Source organism: Lactuca sativa, chromosome 4 (assembly GCF_002870075.4).
Source record: "Lactuca sativa cultivar Salinas chromosome 4, Lsat_Salinas_v11, whole genome shotgun sequence".
Classification (NCBI taxonomy): domain Eukaryota; kingdom Viridiplantae; phylum Streptophyta; class Magnoliopsida; order Asterales; family Asteraceae; genus Lactuca; species Lactuca sativa.
The window spans coordinates 33,998,383-34,019,721 of record NC_056626.2 but is presented as its reverse complement, the minus strand read 5'-3'; the positions used below and the strand labels follow the sequence as shown (position 1 = coordinate 34,019,721).

Sequence of the window (21,339 nt, the reverse complement as noted above, 5' to 3'; positions counted from 1 at the left end):
TCTCTCTCCTTTACCCACAATATAAAAGGTAATGTGACCCACCGTTTACCTCTTTACTGCACCTAAATTCTCAGAAAGCAAGAAATTCCTCTAAAACCTCTACTGTTCATCATCTCTCCCACTTTCATCTCAACAATGGCAGATTCTTCATCTGTTCACGCGACCTCTCACATCTTGCCTATTCGTCCCCAGCAGAGTTAGATCATTGATCTCACTCCTTAGGCATACGACGCTTTCATGTTTCCCATCATCGAATGCCTGAAGTTCTCGCCAATCCCTCCTGCTCTTACCAGGGCTGAAGTTGTTCCAATGGAGTTCCTGTCACAAATCTTTGCCACGGCTCACTACGACAAGGTCGTCGACAGGATTTTCTTTGATGTCTTTGAGCACAAGGCATCGATTTCCAAATAGAGGTTCTGTACGCTGTTAGGGTTTGCCCCTGATTCTTCTAGGGTTAATCCGGAAACCATTCCAATGGATCATCTGTTTAACATGTTCTACAACATAGGGTACACTGAGGTGCTCACTACTGTCACGAAATTCAAGAAGTCGTGCCTGCCCCCTCAGTGGAATGGAATGTTCACTGTTCTTTTCAAGGGCTTATCTGAACGAAGTGCTGGATCCGATGGGGCAAGTCGTTTATTTCTCTCCATCATGTACGGGATCTACAATGGCATTAACATGGACTACGGGTCGGTCCTATGGCAACAACTCATTCAGAGTCTCTCTTCGACTTCTCGACACTCAGAGATTTCTTATGCCCGATTCTGGACTATTGTCACGAAATGGGTAATGGACAAGTACCACGTTCCCATTTTCGCTGGTGCTCCAATGTATTCGATTGGTACTTTCCATACCACGAAGATCATTGTGTCGGATGATTTGAAATTTCCCTTCAACGGGTCTATCCCGGAAACGATGTATGGTGACGTTCCTGCTGACAGCCGGATCATTCAAACGTACAAGGAGTTCAGACGTTTTGGTCTGAGGGATCTTACTCCAGAGATGCTGAAATCAATTCATGACGCTGACAAGCCTGCTCCTAGAGGCAAGAAAGCTGATAAGGGAAAACAGGTGGCAAAGGGAGCAAAAGGCCCATCTCCCAAGAAAAGGAAACCCACTAAGGTTGCTCAATCTCCACCGCAGAAGAGGAGAAAAACCCAACCGAGACGAAAGTTGATTATCGCTTCATCCTCAAGCGAATCTGAGGATGAGGGTTCTGATTCGGATGGATCTCAACGTGGCAACACTCCACCATGTTCGCCTACCCCAGAGATACATATTTCTACTTCTACTATCTCTTCTCCACCCGTTACAATTCCTATTTCTATTCCCCCCATAACCTCCACCACTCAAATACCACCTACTTCCATCCCAATACCACCACCAATCTTTACCGAAGCAACAACCACCACCACTGCAGATGTTAGAAACAACGTATCTGATACGGGGGTTCATACTGATGCACCAAAAACCACCTCAGCACCTGAACCCACACCAACAACCGAACACACCACCCAACCCGAAACTACTACTACTACCGAGCCTACAGTTTCACCACCACCATCTTCTCCTGCTCATGCTTCAGAGGAAGAAGAACCACTCCTTGGCGGGGAGAATATGACTTTTGATTCGGTCTACTATAGTCCGTTTCAAGTTCAAAGTGACGACGATGACGATGCTCCTGTCACAAAGAGACATCTCAAGGAGCTACATGACAAAATTCATTCGCTCATCGCTTTGTCTTCCTCATCTCAGTCCTCCATATCTGAAGTAGCAATTCAGAAAATTGTTGAGGCTTTTTCCAAAGCTCATCAAGTTTCCCTTGATTCCGCCACTGCCGCCATAGATGCCTCAACCAAAGCTTGTGAGGCAGCGACCGAAAAAGTCGATAAACTATTCACTGATGCTTCTTTCTTGTTGAAATCTTTACAGGAAAGTGCTGAAGCCACCAAGACTACGCTGGAACCTATTATCAACCAGTTGGCTACATCAGTCGCTTCTGAGCTGATGTCGTTCGCTTCGCTTCGTCAAACCATCTCTGACGACAAATCAGCTTTCAGAACCACCATTGAGGAGCATCTCTCCAAGCTTCAAGAAGACTTAGCTGTCGAGAACTCTCTCATGGATGCTCTCGCAAGGAAGACTACCGCTCTGAAGGTCAAGAGTACTCAACTCTCCAACTGTCAACAGGAGATTGACTCTCTTCGATCTAAAAGAGAGGTGGTTAAATCGTGTGTTTCGGATGTCCACTCTGCTATCTCCAACATCCTTGAAGCACATGACCCATTCATCAATTATTCAGTACACCGTACCCTTGCAGAGAAGCTCGCTTCCGCCCTTTCTCTACTCAGCAAAATTGAGGGTCTCCTTGATTCCGTGTCCATTCCGAAACAAGGGGGAGAAAAAGAACAAGTGTCTCAACCACCTCCTACTTCAGCAACTCACACAACCGAACCTCCTCCAGTAGGCCAAGCCTCCGGTTCTGGTGTGAAAGACAAAGGCAAAAATATTGCTGAGGAGTGTGATGATGATGATAAAGAGACAATTGCCGACCTTCTGAAGCGTCAAGGTCGAGATAAAGAGGCTGACATCAGTGCTCATGTGGCTAGAGAGGCTGAAGAAGCCGAAAGAAGACAGAAAGAAGCCCACGGCCTTCTTGAGAGCAGAAAAACTCTTTTTCCTCCGTGGACTCTTGAGAGGCTGATTAAAGAAGCCATTGACACGCCAAGTATCTTGTGGCTAGAACCTGTGATCTCTTTAGATCGTTCTAACACTGTCGACTCACAGTTCGACATGCCACTGACCCGAAAGGCGTTTGTTTTTCATGCCTTTGACAACATTGCAGAGTTCCCTCATCCTCATCCACAGGTTAATCGGGACTTAATTGAATTTTATCTGAAGGCCGCTCAACCCCAATACCAGACTTGGAGCGCTCAGAAAATTGTCAATGTTCGGGTCCTGAAGCCGTACAGGGAAGGCAACTTCACCAACGTTTAGTTCAAGGTACTAAGGGGATCTGCCAAAGCCGAACATGCCATCTCACTTGCAGATCTTCCCAACCTTAATCCCCATGATTGGATTTTCTTGCACAACATCCTTCTTACAAACGAAGCTGAATATTGTCCGATCATTGACCATTTTAAGAGGATGCTTGTATGCTATATCATGGAAGTTGCTTTGATGGATCAGGAGATTGCAAGCGTATTTAAGAAGAAGCCTACCATATCTCCTGTTGGCTCTGCCAGTGATCTCAACATGATGCAGATGGGGAAGATTGACCCAAAGAGAAACTCCGTCATGTTTACCAGGAACGAAGGACAGAAATGCCTTTTCGCCTTGGCAGACAAACATCTCTACACCACTGCATGTTTGGAACACGTTTTAGGGATCATCCATCGATGCAAGCAGAACACAACGGATGTTATCAAGTACTTTGATGATATGATTCAATGGTACATTCGATTCAGACAGACTATCCTTGCTCTTATCACACGTCTGTTTGATACCGTAAAGAAGGCTCCCGCTGCTGGCCCAAGCAAGAAGAAGAAGTAGTCTTGCTCCAATTTGACGCAAAGGGGGAGATTGTTGGGTCGTATTTTGTGTTGCGTCTATTGGGATCGTTAGCTAGTCCAATATATATCTCCGGTATGGGCCTGTCCATCCGTGAGTTTTGTAGGGTTTAGTATATATAGATGCTTGCATGCATCCTAGAACGAGAGGACGATTAATAATGATTAGAGTATTATTGTTCAATAGATTTATCGTTCTTGTTTTTGTAACCCTAGAATCCTCTACAGTGGAAGTTCTTAGTCGAGCTCTTCTGAGGATCGAGTAATCTAATCATTCGACACATCTTGATTCATACTTGTGTTTTGTTCATTGTTTTTACGTTCATCGCATACCTGTTACAAAGATCTAATCGATCAAAGAGTTAATTAACTCATCACTATACTAAATAGAAAACCAAAAATATTTTTGAACTCGTTAAATTGCTCAAATATACTTTTAAGTGAAGTAATGGCTTTATCTACTACATATAAAAAGTAATCAGTTTTAAATAACTGAATCGGAGTTTTAATAGTTTCATTAGCAACATTTTCATCATATCGGCTATTTCTTTTAATGATACGTTTTTTCACGAAATTTAGGTTTTACGTTCATTTCTAAAGCCAATTCTTTTACACAATCTAAAGCCTTTTCAAATCCGTTTTCTCTATATTCTTCAAAGAAACATAAAAGTCCATTTAGTTGATCTATAGCATCATCGATATACATATCATATGATTGCAAGCTTTTACTAACAGTGTTAATAGCAAACAAAACTTCATACCAAATAATCATTCCTAATAAAAATTCATAGTTTGAAAGTTCATATGTAGCTAAACATTTAGCCTCACTTTTAATTTTGTGATCTCCATAATTTTTGGATAATTGTAAAAGTGCTTTTCTTAATTGTGGTGCTTGAAATCTAATTGCTTTTACACTTTCTACCCTACTTTCCCAACGAGTTTGCAATAATGATTTAAGTGTTAGGTTTGATATATTGTCTTGTAATATTTTCCACCTTTGAGGTGATGAAGCAAATATCGAATATATACGTTGTATAACTCCAAAAAAATCACTAGCTTTATCACACGAATTAGCCATATCACAAATTACTAAATTTAAACTATGACAACCACAAGGAGTGTAGAATGCTCTAGGATTAATATCTAACAATTGTTTCTGTACACCTTGATGCTTTCCTTTCATATTTGAACCATTGTCATAACCTTGACCCCTAACATCATTTATATTGTAACATCCCGAAATATCAAGAGTAGAGTTGAAGGGCTAAAAGAGTAAATTGGGAAAGAGTGACTCGGCGAGTCCATGGATGGACTCGGCGAGTAGAGTCGCGATTTAGTTGCGTGTTAAGTAGCCGACTCGGCGAGTCAATGAGATGGACTCGGCGAGTAGGCGCTGAGTGGAGAAAACCCTAATTCTCGGGGTTGAGCCCTATATAAAGAACATTATGTTTCCTTCTCAGCCTCTTTATCACCCCTTGAGTCCCAGAAACCCTAATTTCGTGGAGGAACCCCATTGTTGAGCAAATTGGAGCTTGGAGAGGTGATTATTGAAGAGATCTTAGAGAAGGAGAGGCTTGGAGCAAGGGGCTTTGCTTGGATTCAAGTTTCATTGCAGTTGGGGCGTTCTTTTGAGGTAATATCTCGTTTTTGAGCTGCTATTTCTTAGATGCATCATTTTGGGGATATTAGAGATCACATCTTTGGATGTATTGGAGTTTAGAGGTTAGATCTGAGGTTGCTACCTTAGATCTGGAATGGAGAAGAGTTGGAATGCATGAAAGTACCTGTGTTGAGTGTTGGATGAAGCTATCATGTCCCAAACCTTAGCCCTAATGTGCAGAATGCATGGATCTCTTGGGATTCACGTAAAGTTTGCCACTTTACGTGATGGATGAGTTGTAGGAGGCTAGATCTATGTTTTGGAGCAATTGCATGGCCTGGAGTGCTTCTGTTTGGATTCAGACTGGTGGTACTCGGCGAGTCACATGGGTGGACTCGACGAGTTGCTTGAAGATGAGCTCGAACTCGACGAGTTGGAAGAACAACTCGGCGAGTTGGATGAAGATGGTCTGGAACTCGGCGAGTTGTATGAACAACTCAGCGAGTAGGTTGAAGATAGCCTTAGACTCGGCGAGTCTGTTGTTGGACTCGGCGAGTCTTGTCGAAGAGTCCCAATATTTTCTGGTTGAGTCGAGAATCGGCGAGTCAAGGGATGACTCGGTGAGTTATGTGCGAGTGGACTCAGAGTTGTTGGACTCGGCGAGTCTCGGGGTGACTCGGTGAGTTGAGTTGCGGATTGGGGAAGTTCTAAGCATGGGGACTCGACGAGTCGACGGGTTGACTCGGCGAGCAGGGTCAACCAGGAGGGTTGACTTTGACCAAGGACTTTGACTTTGACCATGAGTTGACCGTTGACTTTTAGGGCTTGGTCAGCGATGTGGCCTTTGGGCCATGAGAGGGGTAAAATGGTCTTTTACCCTTAAGAGGGTGCCATGAGAGGGTTGATTCTAGTCTCGAGAGTTATATTCATTAGAGTATATGCCTTACGTGTTAGGCGGTGGCGAGTTCGAGATTCAAGTGTGGGGATATCTGCTTTCTGTTTGCCAGGTGTGTCTTCTCACTATACTTTACCTTGAGTAGGTAACCAGAGTTATGTGACAGAGTATTTGTATGCTATGTATGTTATGTGTTGTACTGCATGATTTCTATGTGATTTATGCTGTGCATGTTTTCAGAGTTGGAACCGGAGGGTTCCTAGAGTTAGAACCTGAGGGTTCACAAAGCTTGGGTGCACGGACCCATAGAGTTATAGCCTCGAGTGGCTAATATATGCTTATGTGGTATTTTGGGGAACTCACTAAGCTTCGTGCTTACAGTATTTTGTTTTATGTTGTGTTGCAGGTTTCTTTCAGTATCACGGGACGGCACCGGCTTGATTGTACACACTAGAGAAAGAGTCATGTTTGAGGATCCTGGTTTTCTATACAAGTGAAATGGAGTCATGTTTTTGTAATTCGATTATGAATGAGATTTTAAACAAGTGTTTCTAAGAATTAAACGATTATTTTTAAATGAAAAATTGTTTGAAATTTTCGGTGTTACATATATCTAGTCCTATATTTTTAATTTCATAAACTATAACATCATATGGTTGTATTATCTACAATTAAAAATCCTAGAAAGTACTCCTTTACTTCTATTGGAGTTGTTGAAAGATCTAAACATGGTAAGATAATTGATATTTGTTCCTTATGACTTGTATCAGGAGTAAAATCAAGTATTATTGAAAAGTATTTAGCATCTTTTACTTTTTTAATAGTTTTAGTTTTAATTTCTTCTCCTAATAAACTAATAAGTTCGTTTTGCATATTATGCAAAGATAATGATTATGAATTTCATCATCATTAATTCTCCTAATATGTTCTTGCAAAATAAGATCAAATTCTGCAATCATTTCAATTATAGTTAAAAAAATTATCATTATTTTCTTCATAGATTTTTTCATTTGTTCCACGAAATGTTAAATTATTTTTACATAAAGTTTTTACTACAACAATGATTCTTATTAACACGTTTTTCCAATGTTCTTTTTCTTTATTTATTTGTTCTTGGATTTTCTTGTCAATTGTTTTATTATTTGCTAATCTAGTTTATAAGTCAATCCATGACCTCATATTAAGAATGTGTCCGTTACTTGCTTCATGTCTTTTTAGTATACTAGAAATATTATTCCAATCATTGTTACCTTTATGTGCTAATGAACATGTAGATGTATTCACATTAAATAATTTACAACAAAAACAAAAAACTCTATCTACATCTATTGAATAAACCAACCATGTTCGTTCGTATTTTTCTCTATTTGGTATTTTTTTGCATATAAAGAGATGTACTAAAGCTTCTTAAATGTTCATCTTTTGGAAATTTAAAATCATAAATCTTAATGGGACCTTTTTCTACGATTAAATCTCTTAAATTAGTACTAATATTATTCCATCTACTTGGATCATATATGTTTAAAGGCGTGTTATCATCTTCACTATTAGTTTGTTCGTTATCAATTTCAATATTAGTTTGTTCGTTATCATTTTCACTATTAGTTTGTTCGCTATCATTCTCAATATTAGTTGGTTCACTATCAATTTCAGTATTAGTTGGTTCATAATCATTATTATCAACATTAGTTTGTTCTTGTTCATTATCAACATTAGTTTGTTCTTGTTCATTATCAACATTAGCTTGTTGTTGTTCATTATTAATATTTTTGTTTGTAGTTAAATATTTTAAAAACGATCCTTTTTGTTTATCTATAAAAGCTTCTTCTTGTATTTTTCGTTTCCTTTTTGAAGCACCGGATTCGTATTTTCTCTTTGACATGATTATTAAAATTGGGGCCCTAAGCCCTATCTTAACTCATTACACTATAAGGTCGGGCCTGTCTGTGACGAACGGATAGATTCTTCACGAACAAATTCACTACTCTAGTTCTTCTTGTAAGCGGTTCTCGTTGACACCATATTAGCCTTATGGGGTTTCCTCTCAACTTAAAGTGATTTAATCGTAATAACGCCACAGGCGTTAAATTGTTTGATCAAATAAAGAATTATACAAACGAAAATAATTATAAACAAAAAAAACAAAGAAATAAGAGATTCAGCTGTTTACATTATGCTTAGGTTTGGAGTTAACATAAAGGAAGATGATTGAACAGTAGATGAGCCCAAGTTTTGTCTATGTGTCAATAAAACCGGTGAAAATAGGTGAAGAGGATTAAAAAAACAGGTTCCCAACTATTTCTCTCCTTTATAAAGACACCAAATAAGTTTAAGGACTTAAAAGGTCAACCCTAAAAAGGTCGTAGGGTATTTGTGTCATTTTTCCTTTATTAAAATTCTAAAATTGACCCACACCGACCATAACATGAAACATAGTTCTTATATACCTGTTATATAAGTAACCCATACTTCTCAATTTTCAACAAATTAAACTTTCGAATGAATTTGGGTTGAAACCCGAAATTGAGTATGGAAAACCGATAAACCGACTCTATCAGTTTGGGATACCCTACCCTTTTACTCCGACTCTGGGTAACAATGTATCATAATCGTATAAAAATAACATTTAACTTTTTTTTGTCTACATGTATTACCAACTAACTATAACATTTATACATACACCATTAAACTTTATTTTTGTACAAAAACTATCATTGTGTTACGGGTAACTAAACAAACTCCAAAGCTACCATTTTTGGTACTTAGTCCAATCTAGTTGTACCCAAATTTTATTGGATTTTCATGATCGTTAGTTCACCATTTAAACATGTATTATTTTCATTTTTTTACATCAAATTGATGATGCGATATCTTATCAAAATTCAAAGAGGTAGCCATCATACGTTCAAAATAAATTTGTGAACTGGATCAGGCCCTGTGAGTAATGTTGAGTGTACTGCTGATACTACTTTTAAGGGCAAGGAGGATAAAACTCAGAAGGATAATACTAATTGTAGCAATGTTTATGAGGAATTTGATCCGAATGTGGGATTTACTTTTCTTAATGATCTTAAGAAGAAGCAAATGGAGATGGATAAAAATTTGAAGACTATTGAAGCTGAGGTGAATAATAATAGAGATAACACACTTGAACCTAGTGTTTACTGGGATGAGAATGGGAATTTGATAAATATGAAGGAGGGTATTAGTGAATCTGAAAATGAGATGGCTGATAGAGATGTTAGTGGTCCATAGGTGAAGGGGTTGAATTCTGTGGGAACTGTTATTAATAGTATTAACAGGGATCCCTGTTTACTGGGGCCTGCTGGGAAAGGAAGGGGGAAACCTGAAGATGATAATAATGGGAAAGGGAAAATTGAAATGTCTTATGCTGGAGATTTGAGGGGCACTATGCATAAAGGGAAGTTAGAAGTGAAGTATATTCCTTCTGGTGATGGGAGAGAGGAAGGACCAGTTGTTATTCCTATTAAAAATCTGAAAGTAGCAAGTTTACCTTATGCTAATACCTTGTATGGGTATTTGATTGATAAGAAAGTTGTTTTTCCTGCTATTCAAAAAGAAGTTAAAAGGTTATGGAAGAATATAGGGCTTGAGGATATGTTTATGAACAGTAATGGGTTCATCTTCTTTAAATTTTCCAGTGAACAGGGAATGCAAGCAGTGTTAGATGGAAGCCCTTGGCTAATATTCAACAATATTCCTTTATTCTTACAAAGGTGGAGACCTGGTCTATCCCTTTCTAAAGCTAGACATGATAAAGTACCAGTATGGGCTAAAATATATGACCTTCCTTTGGAGGTGTGGAGTGGGGAAAATCTTTGCATTATAGCTAGTAAATTGGGAATTCCTTTGGCTTTTGATTCTTTTACTGAGGAGATGTGTCTTCAGCATAAAGGTAGGAATGCCTATGCTAGAATATTGGTTGAGATGTCTGCTGATAAGGAGTGGAAAAGGAAGATTGGAGTTACTACATGGGATTTTGTGAAGAATTATGTTGTTAATCATGAGTTTTTGGTTGAGTATGCTTGGTATCCTTCAAGATGTAATCACTGTAAAGTGTTTGGGAATACTGATAAGGTATGTATGGCAGTGATTAATGAAGAAAATAAGATTAAAGAGGGGAATGATTCTTGGAATACTCAAAGATCTAAAGGTAAAGGAGTGATGGATAGTGAAGGATTTGTTGAAGTTGTCAAAAAAGGAGGTAACATTGGTGCTTCTTCATCTAAGTCTTTTGGAGGTGCTGGGAATATTGGGGGTAGACAGCAACAAAACCACCAGGGCAATTATGGGAATAATTATAAAAGATCTAGTAATAGAGGAAATGGAGGTAATAAGGGGGGAGTAGGGAAATGGGGGAATACTAGTGTAAGACATTGGAATTGGGATAAGAACCAAGCGTTTGAAGCTTCTACTGCAAAAGAAAAACATGATGGTGGTGAGGTTCAGGATAAGGAAAAGATTACTGTTGGATTAACATCTGAAGGGGTTAATAAAGTTAAAAATGTCAATAGATTTGAGGTCTTAGGTTCAATGGTGGATGATATTGTGGAAAGTATGGAAGAAGATGTTATGAACATGAATCAGGGGGTTTCTGATGTAATTGATATTAATGCCGATGATGGATTGCCTCCTGATATTGGGAAGGATATAAAGGGATCAGAATTGAAGATGAGTGCAAACTTGTACCAAAGGAATGCCAATAAAGATGAGAAAATTGATAAGGGGGCTGGATCAAAGGCAGATTTGGGGGATGCTGTTAATATCATGACAATTATCCAATGATGAATTTTGGAGCCTGGAATATAAGAGGTCTAAATAAAGTGGTTAAGCAGAAGGAGGTGCTTGAGGTTATTAAAAATAATAATTTGGATATGTGTGGTATTTTGGAATCACATGTGTCTGTTTGGAAGCTGAAGAAAATTTGTGACAAAATATTCAAGAGATGGGATTGGGTTTCTAATTGTAATTCTTGTGTTGGGGGTACTAGAATTATAGTTGGATGGAATGTTAATAAGTTTGACCTTATGGTGCTTGGTCAATCTAATCAGGTCCTGCACTGTATGGTGAGACATTTGGATTCCAATGAAGATTTTTATGTTTCATTCATTTATGCTGCTTCTAGTTAGTTGGAAAGGAGGTTCCTATGGAGCAGTCTTGTGAAACATAAAATTGTGGTGGATAATAAGGCCTGGGTGATGCTTGGTGATTTTAATGTTGCTCTTAAGCCTTCGGAATATTCTGAAAGTACATCCAGAAGTCCGAAAGGGGTTGATGACTTTATTGAGTGTATCAATGCTATTGAGGTGGAGGATATTAAAGGTACAGGGCTTCAATTTACTTGGACAAAATCTCCTTCTGGGGAATGTGGGTTACTCAAGAAACTTGATCGTATCATGGTCAATTTTAAGTTTTTGGAGAAGTTCCCGTTGGCTCATGCTATATTCAAACCGTATAGGATTTCTGATAATAGCCCAACAATCTTATCTATTCCTTGCTGTATACCTAAGCGGTCTCATTCGTTTAAAATTCTTAATTTCATTGCTGATTATGATGAATTCCTTCCTATAGTTGAGGAGGTATGGAGATTAAAGGTTGCTGGAGGATTCATCTTTAATGTTACGCAAAAGCTTAAGCTTTTAAAGAAACCCTGTCGAAGGCTTTTCTGTAATTCTTATATTTCAGGAAAGAAGTCACAATTATTAAGAGACAAATTAGATAATTTGCAAGTTGATATTGATAATAATCCGCATAATTTGTCTCTGAGGCGTGAGCATGCCAAGTTGTTAATGGACTATAATATGGCTTGTGAGAATGAGGAGAAGTTTCTATCGCAAAGGGCTAAAGTTAAATGGTTGAAAGAGGGTGATAGAAATACGAGTTTTTTTCATAAAATTGTCAAGATCCATGTAAATAAAAATCGAATTTCAGTGATTATGGATGAAGAGGGTAGATGGGTGAGTGGGAAAAATATGACTGAAAGATTTGTTGGTCATTATAAAGCGTTTCTTGGTTCGAATTGTAGTACAGGGGATCGAATTTTGGATAGTGAATTATTTGTTAATAAAATTGATCCAGGTGTTGCCATTGAAATGATAAGAGTTGTGTTGGATGATGAGATAATGAGAGCTATGTTTGAAATTGAAGATAATCGAGCTCCGGGTCCTGATGGGTTTTCATCTAAGTTCTTTAAAGCTTCTTGGAAAGTGGTGGGTCCTGATGTTTGCAGGGCTGTCAGGGAGGTGTTATGGGTTGGGAAGATTCCGAAGTGTGTTAATGCTACCATAATTATACTTGTCCCTAAGGTTGAGTTCCCTTGGAAAGTTACTGATTTTAGACCAATTGCTTGCTGTAATACCTTGTACAAATGCATTAGCATGGTTATTGTCAATCAGATTCGAAATTGCTTAGGGATGATAGTTGATCTTAATCAATCGGCTTTCATACCTGGGAGATCTATTTTGGACAACATTCTTCTTGTTCAAGATTTGATGGCGAGATACAATAGGAAGGACGACCCTCCTAAGTGTGCCCTGAAAATAGATATCCAAAAAGCTTATGACACTATTGATTGGAAATTCCTTAAGCAAGCTTTGATTGGGTTTGGATTCCATCCAGTTATGGTCCAGTGGATAATGATGTGTGTTACTTCAACTTGGTTTACTGTGAATATTAATGGAGAGGACAATGGGTTTTTTGAAGGGAAGAGAGGCTTGAGACAGGGTGATCCCTTATCTCCCTATCTGTTTACTCTTGTCATGGAAATATTTAATCTTTTGTTGAAAAAGAATATTGAAAATAGTCCTAATTTCAAATTCCATAGTAGATGCAAATTCCAGAAAATCACTCACTTATGTTTTGTAGATGACTTGTTGATGTTTTGTCATGGTGATAGTGGTTTTGCTAGAGTGATTAAGAATTCGTTGGATTGTTTCAAGGATCTTTATGGATTGAGTGCCAGTATGAATAAGAGCCTGATTTTTTTCAGCTGTGTTGATCCTGCTGTGAGGTGTACTATTAATAGTATACTTCCTTTTGATGTTGGGAAGTTTCCGTTCAAGTACCTGGGTGTGCCGTTAACAGTTAATAAATTGTTTAGAAAGGATTGTAAAGTTTTGGTTGATAAAGTTAGAATGTGCATCCTAAGTTGGAAGCACAAGTGTTTGTCTTATGCCGGAAGACTTTAACTTATTGGTTCTGTTTTATCAGCTTTGCATGTTTATTGGGCATCGGTTTTTAAGCTTCCTGTTGCCACTGTTTCTGAGATTGAGAAGATTTGTAGGGGTTATTTGTGGAGTGGTGGTGATCTTGTGAAGGGTAAAGCCAAAGTTAAGTGGAAAATGGTGTGTAGTCCAAAAGAGAATGGGGGTTTAGGATTGAAAGACCTTAGAAGATGGAATGATGTGTTGTTATCCAAACATGTGTGGAATATTGTTAATAATAAGAAGTCTTTGTGGGTGAAGTGGGTCTATAAGTTTTACTTGAAAGAAAGGAATTTTTGGGATATTCAAGTTAAAAAGAATTTCTGCTGGACTTGGAAAAGGATTTTAATTGCTAGGAACATTGTTCGTCCCCATATTGTTTCTTGTATTGGATCCGGTGAGAACACTTCCTTATGGCATGACTAGTGGCACCCGATTGGGATTTTGAGTATGTTAATCTCGAGGAGTGAGTGGATTAGGGCGGGTTTCAATGATATGTCAAAAGTGAAGGATATTTTTGTGAATGGCCAATTGTGTTGGCCGACTGATTGGCTAGAAACTTACCCTGGTTTGATGGATTGGCCTTTGTTTGTTAATAATGAAGGAACTGAAGATAAGATAATTTGGAGAGATAATAATGGAAAGTGTAAAAGAGTTTCTTGCAAGCAGGTGTGGTCGGATGTCAATTTTTTTGGGCCAAAGGTTCCTTGGTTTCACACAATTTGGTTTAGTAATAACATTCCAAGGAATGCGTTTATCCTTTGGATGGCAATTTTGGGTAAATTAAAGACTCAGGACAGGCTGCTAAGCTGGGAAATTAAAGGTAATCTGTTTTTCCCTTTATGTTTGAAGATTAGTGATTCCCATGATCATTTATTTTTTAAGTGTGATTTCTCTAAGCTTATTTGGGAGTATTTCTCTAATAAGGCTGACATCAGGGTGAGTTATGGTAATTGGAAGGAGTTTATTTATAAGTTTTGTGAGCAGGTGAAAGGCAAATCTATTGGGGTTTTTATAAAGAAATTGGTTTTGGCAGGTTGTATGTCGCATATTTAGCATGAAAGAAATATGAGATTCTTTAAAAATAATTTTAGATCCCCATTCTCTGTTACTTGTTGTATTGAGAAAGAAATTCAACTGAGGTTATTGGGGTTGAAGTATGAATCAAAAGTTATTAAGGAGAAAGTGTAGAGATGTTGGGGTATAGATAGAAATAATGATGTTGATAATGGGAATAAGGATAATGAAGTCTAGAAACAGGGTGGGGCTGGTTGATTGGGTGAAAGTTAGGAAGAATGGGAATTGATTGTGTTGCGTGATATGGCTGCATGTTTGGAGTAACAGATTGGAGTTTTCTTGTGTTACTACTAGAATTGACGGTTTATGTTACTGGTTTGGGAGTTTGCTCCTGAATTTAGTAACTTGTACATGTGGGAATTATTATTTGGATATGATCTTTGTTGAGAATATTCAAGTAATGATTCCTGGACATGTGATTGATGTTGTGTCCAGTATGCAACTGTTTGCGAATCTTGACTGGTTCTTTTGGTGGATTATTCCCTTTTGGTTTAGTGTGTTGTACAGGTTTCTGTTGCTAACTGTGCAGACCTGGGAAGGGTGGTCGATTCGTGTGGAGAGTATGATAAATTATGGGAAGAGGAGCAAGTCTTGGACTGTGTTGTTGAGAAGTAAAAGATGGATGTCTGATTGCTGGAAGCATTGGAATAGCAGCTGGAGTGTGTTTTTATGGTTGCTCTTTATTCATAGGGATGGAGAGTTGTGTAGTTATAATTTTGTTAAATTTGGTGTTTTTGGTAGTTTAGCTGTTTTGTATTGGTTGTTGGGTTGGGTCCTAGGATTAGTCTATTGGACACTGGGTTTTTTTAAGGGCCTTTTCCCTTGCATTAACTTTTTTGGTATGATGTGGGTTTGGTGGTGCAAGGGGTTGAAGTTACCTTTTTTCCCACATCAAATAAGTCTTTGGACTAATTTTAGGACTTGTAAGGGTTTTTGGGGTAAAGTTGGGAGTTTTATGAGGATTAAGAAATGGTTTGGTAGTTGGTTATGGATTGGTTGGTCTCGTTAGAGTGTGTTTGTATTTTTGTTTTTTTTGATGTATTCTTTTATTTTTTTTGATAAAGTTTACTGAGCTTTGGCTCTTTCAAAAAAAAAACATAAATTTGTGAACTACATCCAAACTAATTGGCAAATAAAGAATGCAATGTGCCAAAAAGAAAACTAGGAAGTAGGAACAGATACAAGTCGTTGAAAAATAAGTTTTATTTGACAACAAAGAATCATTATTTCAATTTCTTAAATTATCTGAGAGTTATTGCTCAAGTATTATAAAATTAAAATAATAAAATAACATGTAAAATAGTTTATTGTGTTACACTCTTATGTTTTTAAGATAAATAAAAATAATACACGTTATAATTTAGAAAAGAGAGTAATAACATTAGCAAACTCCAAAAAAAAAAAAAATACTGTAATATTTTTAATCACCATTTTTTTTTTCTGTTTTGACCACCAACATTTTTTTTTAAATAAAGAAAGCTACAATATAAAACTTTAAATCCTTTAAAAAAATTTGGTTTATTCACTCGAAGAAAATTTAAACCATTGAAAGCTTGATCTTTTATTTCTTTTTAAGAAACATCATCATTAACCTTTAAAAAAAATCCTTTTGTTTTTTACCACTCATTAATAAAAAAAAGATAAAATATATTTTTGTAACTTAAAAAAAAACAAACTTGGTAGTTAAACTACAAAAAGTTTTGTTAAAATGAAAAAAAATATATATATATATTATAGAATTTGACCATAATTTACAATTTTATTAGGATAAAATTATAAATTTGGTTCTTGTTGTATAATGTTTGTTTATTTTTATTTTTTATTGAACTATTATTGAAACCGTCTTCGTAGTTTGCAGAAATAACACATTTGCTTCTTAACAATTCTTTTTGCACTCGAAGTGTCCCAAGTTTAGATTGTGTTGCGTGTTAGTTCCATACATGAAAATACCATCTTGCTCTTATATTTCTTTTTTGTTGTTGTTGTTTTTTTTTTTTTTAAATTTTTTTTATTATTTATTAAATATAGAAAATAAATCAAGTGAATTATGAATAAATGGGATCTATGAACACGCCACCATCTTGCCAGAGGAACCGATAACCGCCACCCTTTTTACCTTCAGCAACCGTTATCCTTCACCTCCAGAACCCACCACTTGTGTTCATATTTCGAATTCTAGAAACAAACAAACACAAAAATCATAAACAAACCAAAACCACCAAAATCAAAGATTAAACAACAAACATGTGCTCCACACAAAAACATCTAACCTCAAATCACAATCCAACGTCAAACCTAAAAATCAAATAACCATTTTGGTCCAACAATGACTAGAGGTGTAGGTTCGATGTCGTCTTTAGAGGTGCAGAACTCCAGCGGTAACGACTTTAGAGGTGCAGAAATTCGACGACTTTAGAGGTATAGATAAGCGGATGTTCAAATGGGTAGATTTTATGGTTGAGTTTAAAGAAGACATTGGGAGAGAAAGATATCAGGTCTAGAAGGTAGTCACCGAGTCGTCGTCGGCAAGGGTGAAGTGGTGTCTTTGGCTTTGAAGAAAGTAAAGAGGAAAATATGAAAGAGAGAGAGGAAGATCGACACTCTATTTTAGGGGTGTGCCTTATATTCATAAATCACTTAATTTATTTTATATATCTTAATAGAGATAAACAAATTAAAAAAAACTAATAAAAAAGTATAGGGGCAATATGATCTTTTCTTGTATGCAAAAGACAAAACACACAACAAAAATCAAAACTTAGGGATTATAAATGCAAAAAATGTTAAATACCAAACATGTAATTTTTGCAAACCACGAAACAGTTTCACTATTTTATTTATTTATTTATTTTTATTGAGCTAGAATAATAATTACTTAAAAAAATTGACAACGGGATTGTTAAATTAGACGATAGATTAAAGTCATTAGAAAGATTCAAGGAAATTTACTAGAAAATACCATTTAAGAATGACAATTATGAACTAGAATAATGACAATTGACAATTATAAATTAATCATAAATCAATCAAATTGGTTCTTGTGGGGATATTACGCTGGATGGAGTGATGTCACCGAAACCGCACTCATTTTACTGCCACATATGCATCACATCATTTTTTTACCACATAAGTGTAGTTTCTTGTCACACCCAAGGAGTGGTGCCACATTTTTTTTTGTTTTTTAATAATTTAATCAAATAAAACTTCATTTTTAATAAAAATAAAATATTACATTGCATTACTTGGGTTTATTTTTTTATTGGATAAAATCTTTACTTTTTTTAAAATATAATATTTCATTAATTAAAAAGAAAAATACCATCCATTGCTTAACTTAAAAAAGCCTAAAAATTAAGAAAAACAAATTAGAAACATAAAACTACAACTTAGAAAAAAAAAGAAACATACACACACACCAAACGATTAAAAACTTGAAAAAAAAATAGATGTTAGCCATGATTTGTATAACGTTTTTTGACTTCCTCCTTTATCGCCAAAATAGTTTGTAGCTCATCCCTGATCATATTCGACGTGTCCAACGCTAGTATTCTCATGCCGCTTTCCCTTTGTTTCTGAAGCTCTCTTTCAGAAGCAATTTGCAAAATCTTGTCCATTCTATCTTTTATATCTTTTATGTTGGCCCCCATTTCTTTCAAGTCATCTTAATCCGACGCTTTGCATTTGCCTTTGCTTTTTTGCTTTGTCTCTTTCCATTGATTGGGAAGGTGGTGAAACTGGAACAACTTCATCTTTGTTCAGATCGAATTGAACACGAGTATCTGATGTAGTGTGGTCAGACTCAGTTGTTCTGCTGCGTTTTGAGCCACTGTCGATATGCTCGTCTAATGTTTTTTCGTTTTGCCATTTCTTGTTATCTTTCACAAAATTCCAAACTTCAAGAAATTTGAAAGCTTTCAGGTTTTCTTTCTCATACACTTTCAGCGTTTTCCTCAAAATCACATCATCGTTTTCTCCACTTTTCCATTGACGTTTCATGTTAGTATACAAATCATTAAACAACATGATTTCCTTGTTCATCTTCCCCCATTTCGAGTACACTTGATGTTTTGAAAGGTGTTCTCCACGGTTCATTCCTTTATGGAACCTCTGTAAAATGCGAATAAAAAAACGATCATGCTTTTGGTCTTTTCCAATCTTTGCATCTTTTGAAATATCGATCCAAGATTGTGCCAACACTAACATTTCTAGGGGTTCCCAACATTTAGCCTCCGCCTTCTCTTTTCTTTTAGTTGCTACTCGAGTGGGCTGAGTTTCTTTAGCGAATTCCGGTTCGAAATCAGAAACGACCGTTTGTGGTTGTGTTTTTTTGTTGAACAAACTCGGGTTGAGACAAAAAATCAAATGGATTAAAATATGTGTCGGGTTGTGGTAGTGTTTGTGGTATGGTCGTTGTGGAAAATATGGAAGCATACCCCCATAGTGGTATTACAGAGGTGAAAAAATCGGTTGATCAAATGAAGGTATTGGGGCTGTGGTGTTTCTAACGGGTGTTTTTTCTTTACTGGGTCTTTTAGAAGAAGACATTTTCAAAAAAATTGGAGGAAAAGAGGATAAAATTGTAAGGATTTTGGTTGAAGGTTATGTAAAAAATTGTAGGTATATATATATATATATATATATATATATATATATATATATATATATATATATATATATATATATATATATATAGAGAGAGAGAGAGAGAGAGAGAGAGAGAGAGAGTAAAGTAAAAAAATAATAATAAAACCAATTCAAACACAAGGACCGTTGAACGGTCAATGATGCAGCAGCCAATCAAAATACGCGGTCCTTTCTAGCCAAACTATGGCCAAAACCGCAGGAAACCGCACCCAGGGGGCGGTGGTTGCAGTCCAGGTGGAAAAAATGCGGCTCCAAACCGCGCCCACTCCCTATAGCCTTATCTGACTTTAGAACCGATTCCTAAACATGAAACAAATTTTGCCACATATGATCACCTTTTTTTTTTTCTAGAAAAGTAGTATTAAAATGGTATTAATTTGTGCACAATATCTTTTAGCAATACATATGATTGTACAATATAATTATATAAATCATAAATTATTGTGTATAGATAACAAATATTGTATATAGATAATCACCCTTATTAAAGACACTTTTTTCTTAACAAGCCTTTTAAAAAACGAAAAATGATAGTAAAATTTTCATTTCTCAAACACCCAAGAATACAATCAATTTGTTCAAAATCAACCATAGTATAAAATTTTCTGAACATTAGAGTGAATTCAAATGTCAATGCAGAATAAAATCATAGGGATGTTGTGTGATCATGTCGGACCATTCTCTTTCGAACTGGAAGTACATGAAAATATCAAACCAAAAAACTATAAGGACAAAGCTTACTGAGTTTCCCAAAATATCATATACCATGTAAATGGGCCCAACCCAATATACAAATAAATGGGTCCAACCCAACATATAAATAAATGGGCCCAGCCCAACATATATAAATAGGTCCAGTCCAACATGCAAATGGAAGATCCACAAAGATAACTAACACCTTACATACCACAATCTAATGGGTCGGCTTTGGCATCTTCGACCCACGAGTATAGTGAAAAGAGTCACCTCAATCTATAAACAAACAAATCTCACACTCGGCTGCCAAAACTGGAATTCCCCACACTAATCAAATACACAATAAGACCCTAATAAAAAATCACTGTAATAATTCACACTGAAGGTTCTTAGCCCATAATCACTCTCTTTTTTTTTTTTGGGTAAAACACCATTTTACCCTTCCAAGACTAAAGCCCACTCCACTTGACCATTAATCCAATTTGTCCAAACCCCCATCTTCTAGTGCATCGCCCGATGTAATATGCTCTATGCCCAATGTAGAGCCTTTGGTGGTAATCTGGGACAATTCAGGCTTTGCCATGTGTAGCCCAGATTACACCCCGCTTCATATCATTATTTTCCAACTTTTCATTAAACGCTTAAGACATAAAGACCAAGCATCAAACCATCAGATCTAAACCAAATAAACATCATAACTGATAAAGTCTCTGACTTTATGCCTTTGCATGTCCTAAAAGAGTATAATATTAAACCCTAAGTCCAAAACACACTCCAATGCTCAAATGACCATGCATGGATGGATGGGAGTGACCAAGCTCCCATTTTTATTACCCAACAGTCTCAAAAATGACCAAAAATGTTACTCATGAGGTTTGGAGTAGCTCATACTCATAAAGACTATGGTTAAGGGACAAAAGCACATAAAAACCCTTAAACTAATTAGATATATCAAGATGAATCATCAAGATTCAAGATTTATACCTCCTAGAGAAGGTTGATGAAATGCCCAATATGGATCTATAAATTATGGACTTCCAAGAGCTTCTTCAATGGATTCCTTCACAAAATACACAAAGGAACATAAAAATGCTTTGAAATCCTCACAATTTGGCTAGGGTTTTCGAGGACACTAAATATGAGGGTGGAGGCTAAGCATGGGGAGGCTCTCAAGGGATTAGAGCCTTTAAATAGGGCTCATAACCCCACAATAAGGGTTTGGAAGTTACACTCCTATGCCTGCGTAGATAACTCTACCCCCGCATAGGACATGAAACCCTCGCATGGACTTATTGACCCACCCCTATGTATGAGGCCATCCTATGCCCTATGTAGGGCATCCAAAAGGAGAAAAATGCATAAATTAATATAGAAATTGAACCTTAGAATACATGTGTTACAACTCTCCCTCACTTGAATTAGACTTCGTCCTTGAATTCCGCTGCTGTAAATAACTCTCGGTAATGTTCTCTCATCTCCTCCTCGGGCTCCCACGTCTACTCCGAACCCTTCCGATACTGCCATTGCACCTTAACCAAGCCCACCACCTTGTTACACAGAGTCTTCGTCTTCCTATCAAGGACCACGATCGGTCTCTTCACATTATTCAAGAGCTCGTCCACTTGAATATCA

General features: G+C 36.8%; 1 protein-coding gene across 1 annotated transcript; it reads right to left on the bottom strand.

The window, feature by feature from the left end:
* Window positions 1–18,024: 18,024 nt before the first annotated feature.
* Window positions 18,025–18,570, bottom strand: LOC111896473 (glutathione S-transferase T3-like). The gene has a single exon (XM_023892461.1). It carries the CDS (start codon window positions 18,568–18,570, stop codon window positions 18,025–18,027), a length of 546 nt encoding a protein of 181 aa, XP_023748229.1.
* Window positions 18,571–21,339: the final 2,769 nt, after the last annotated feature.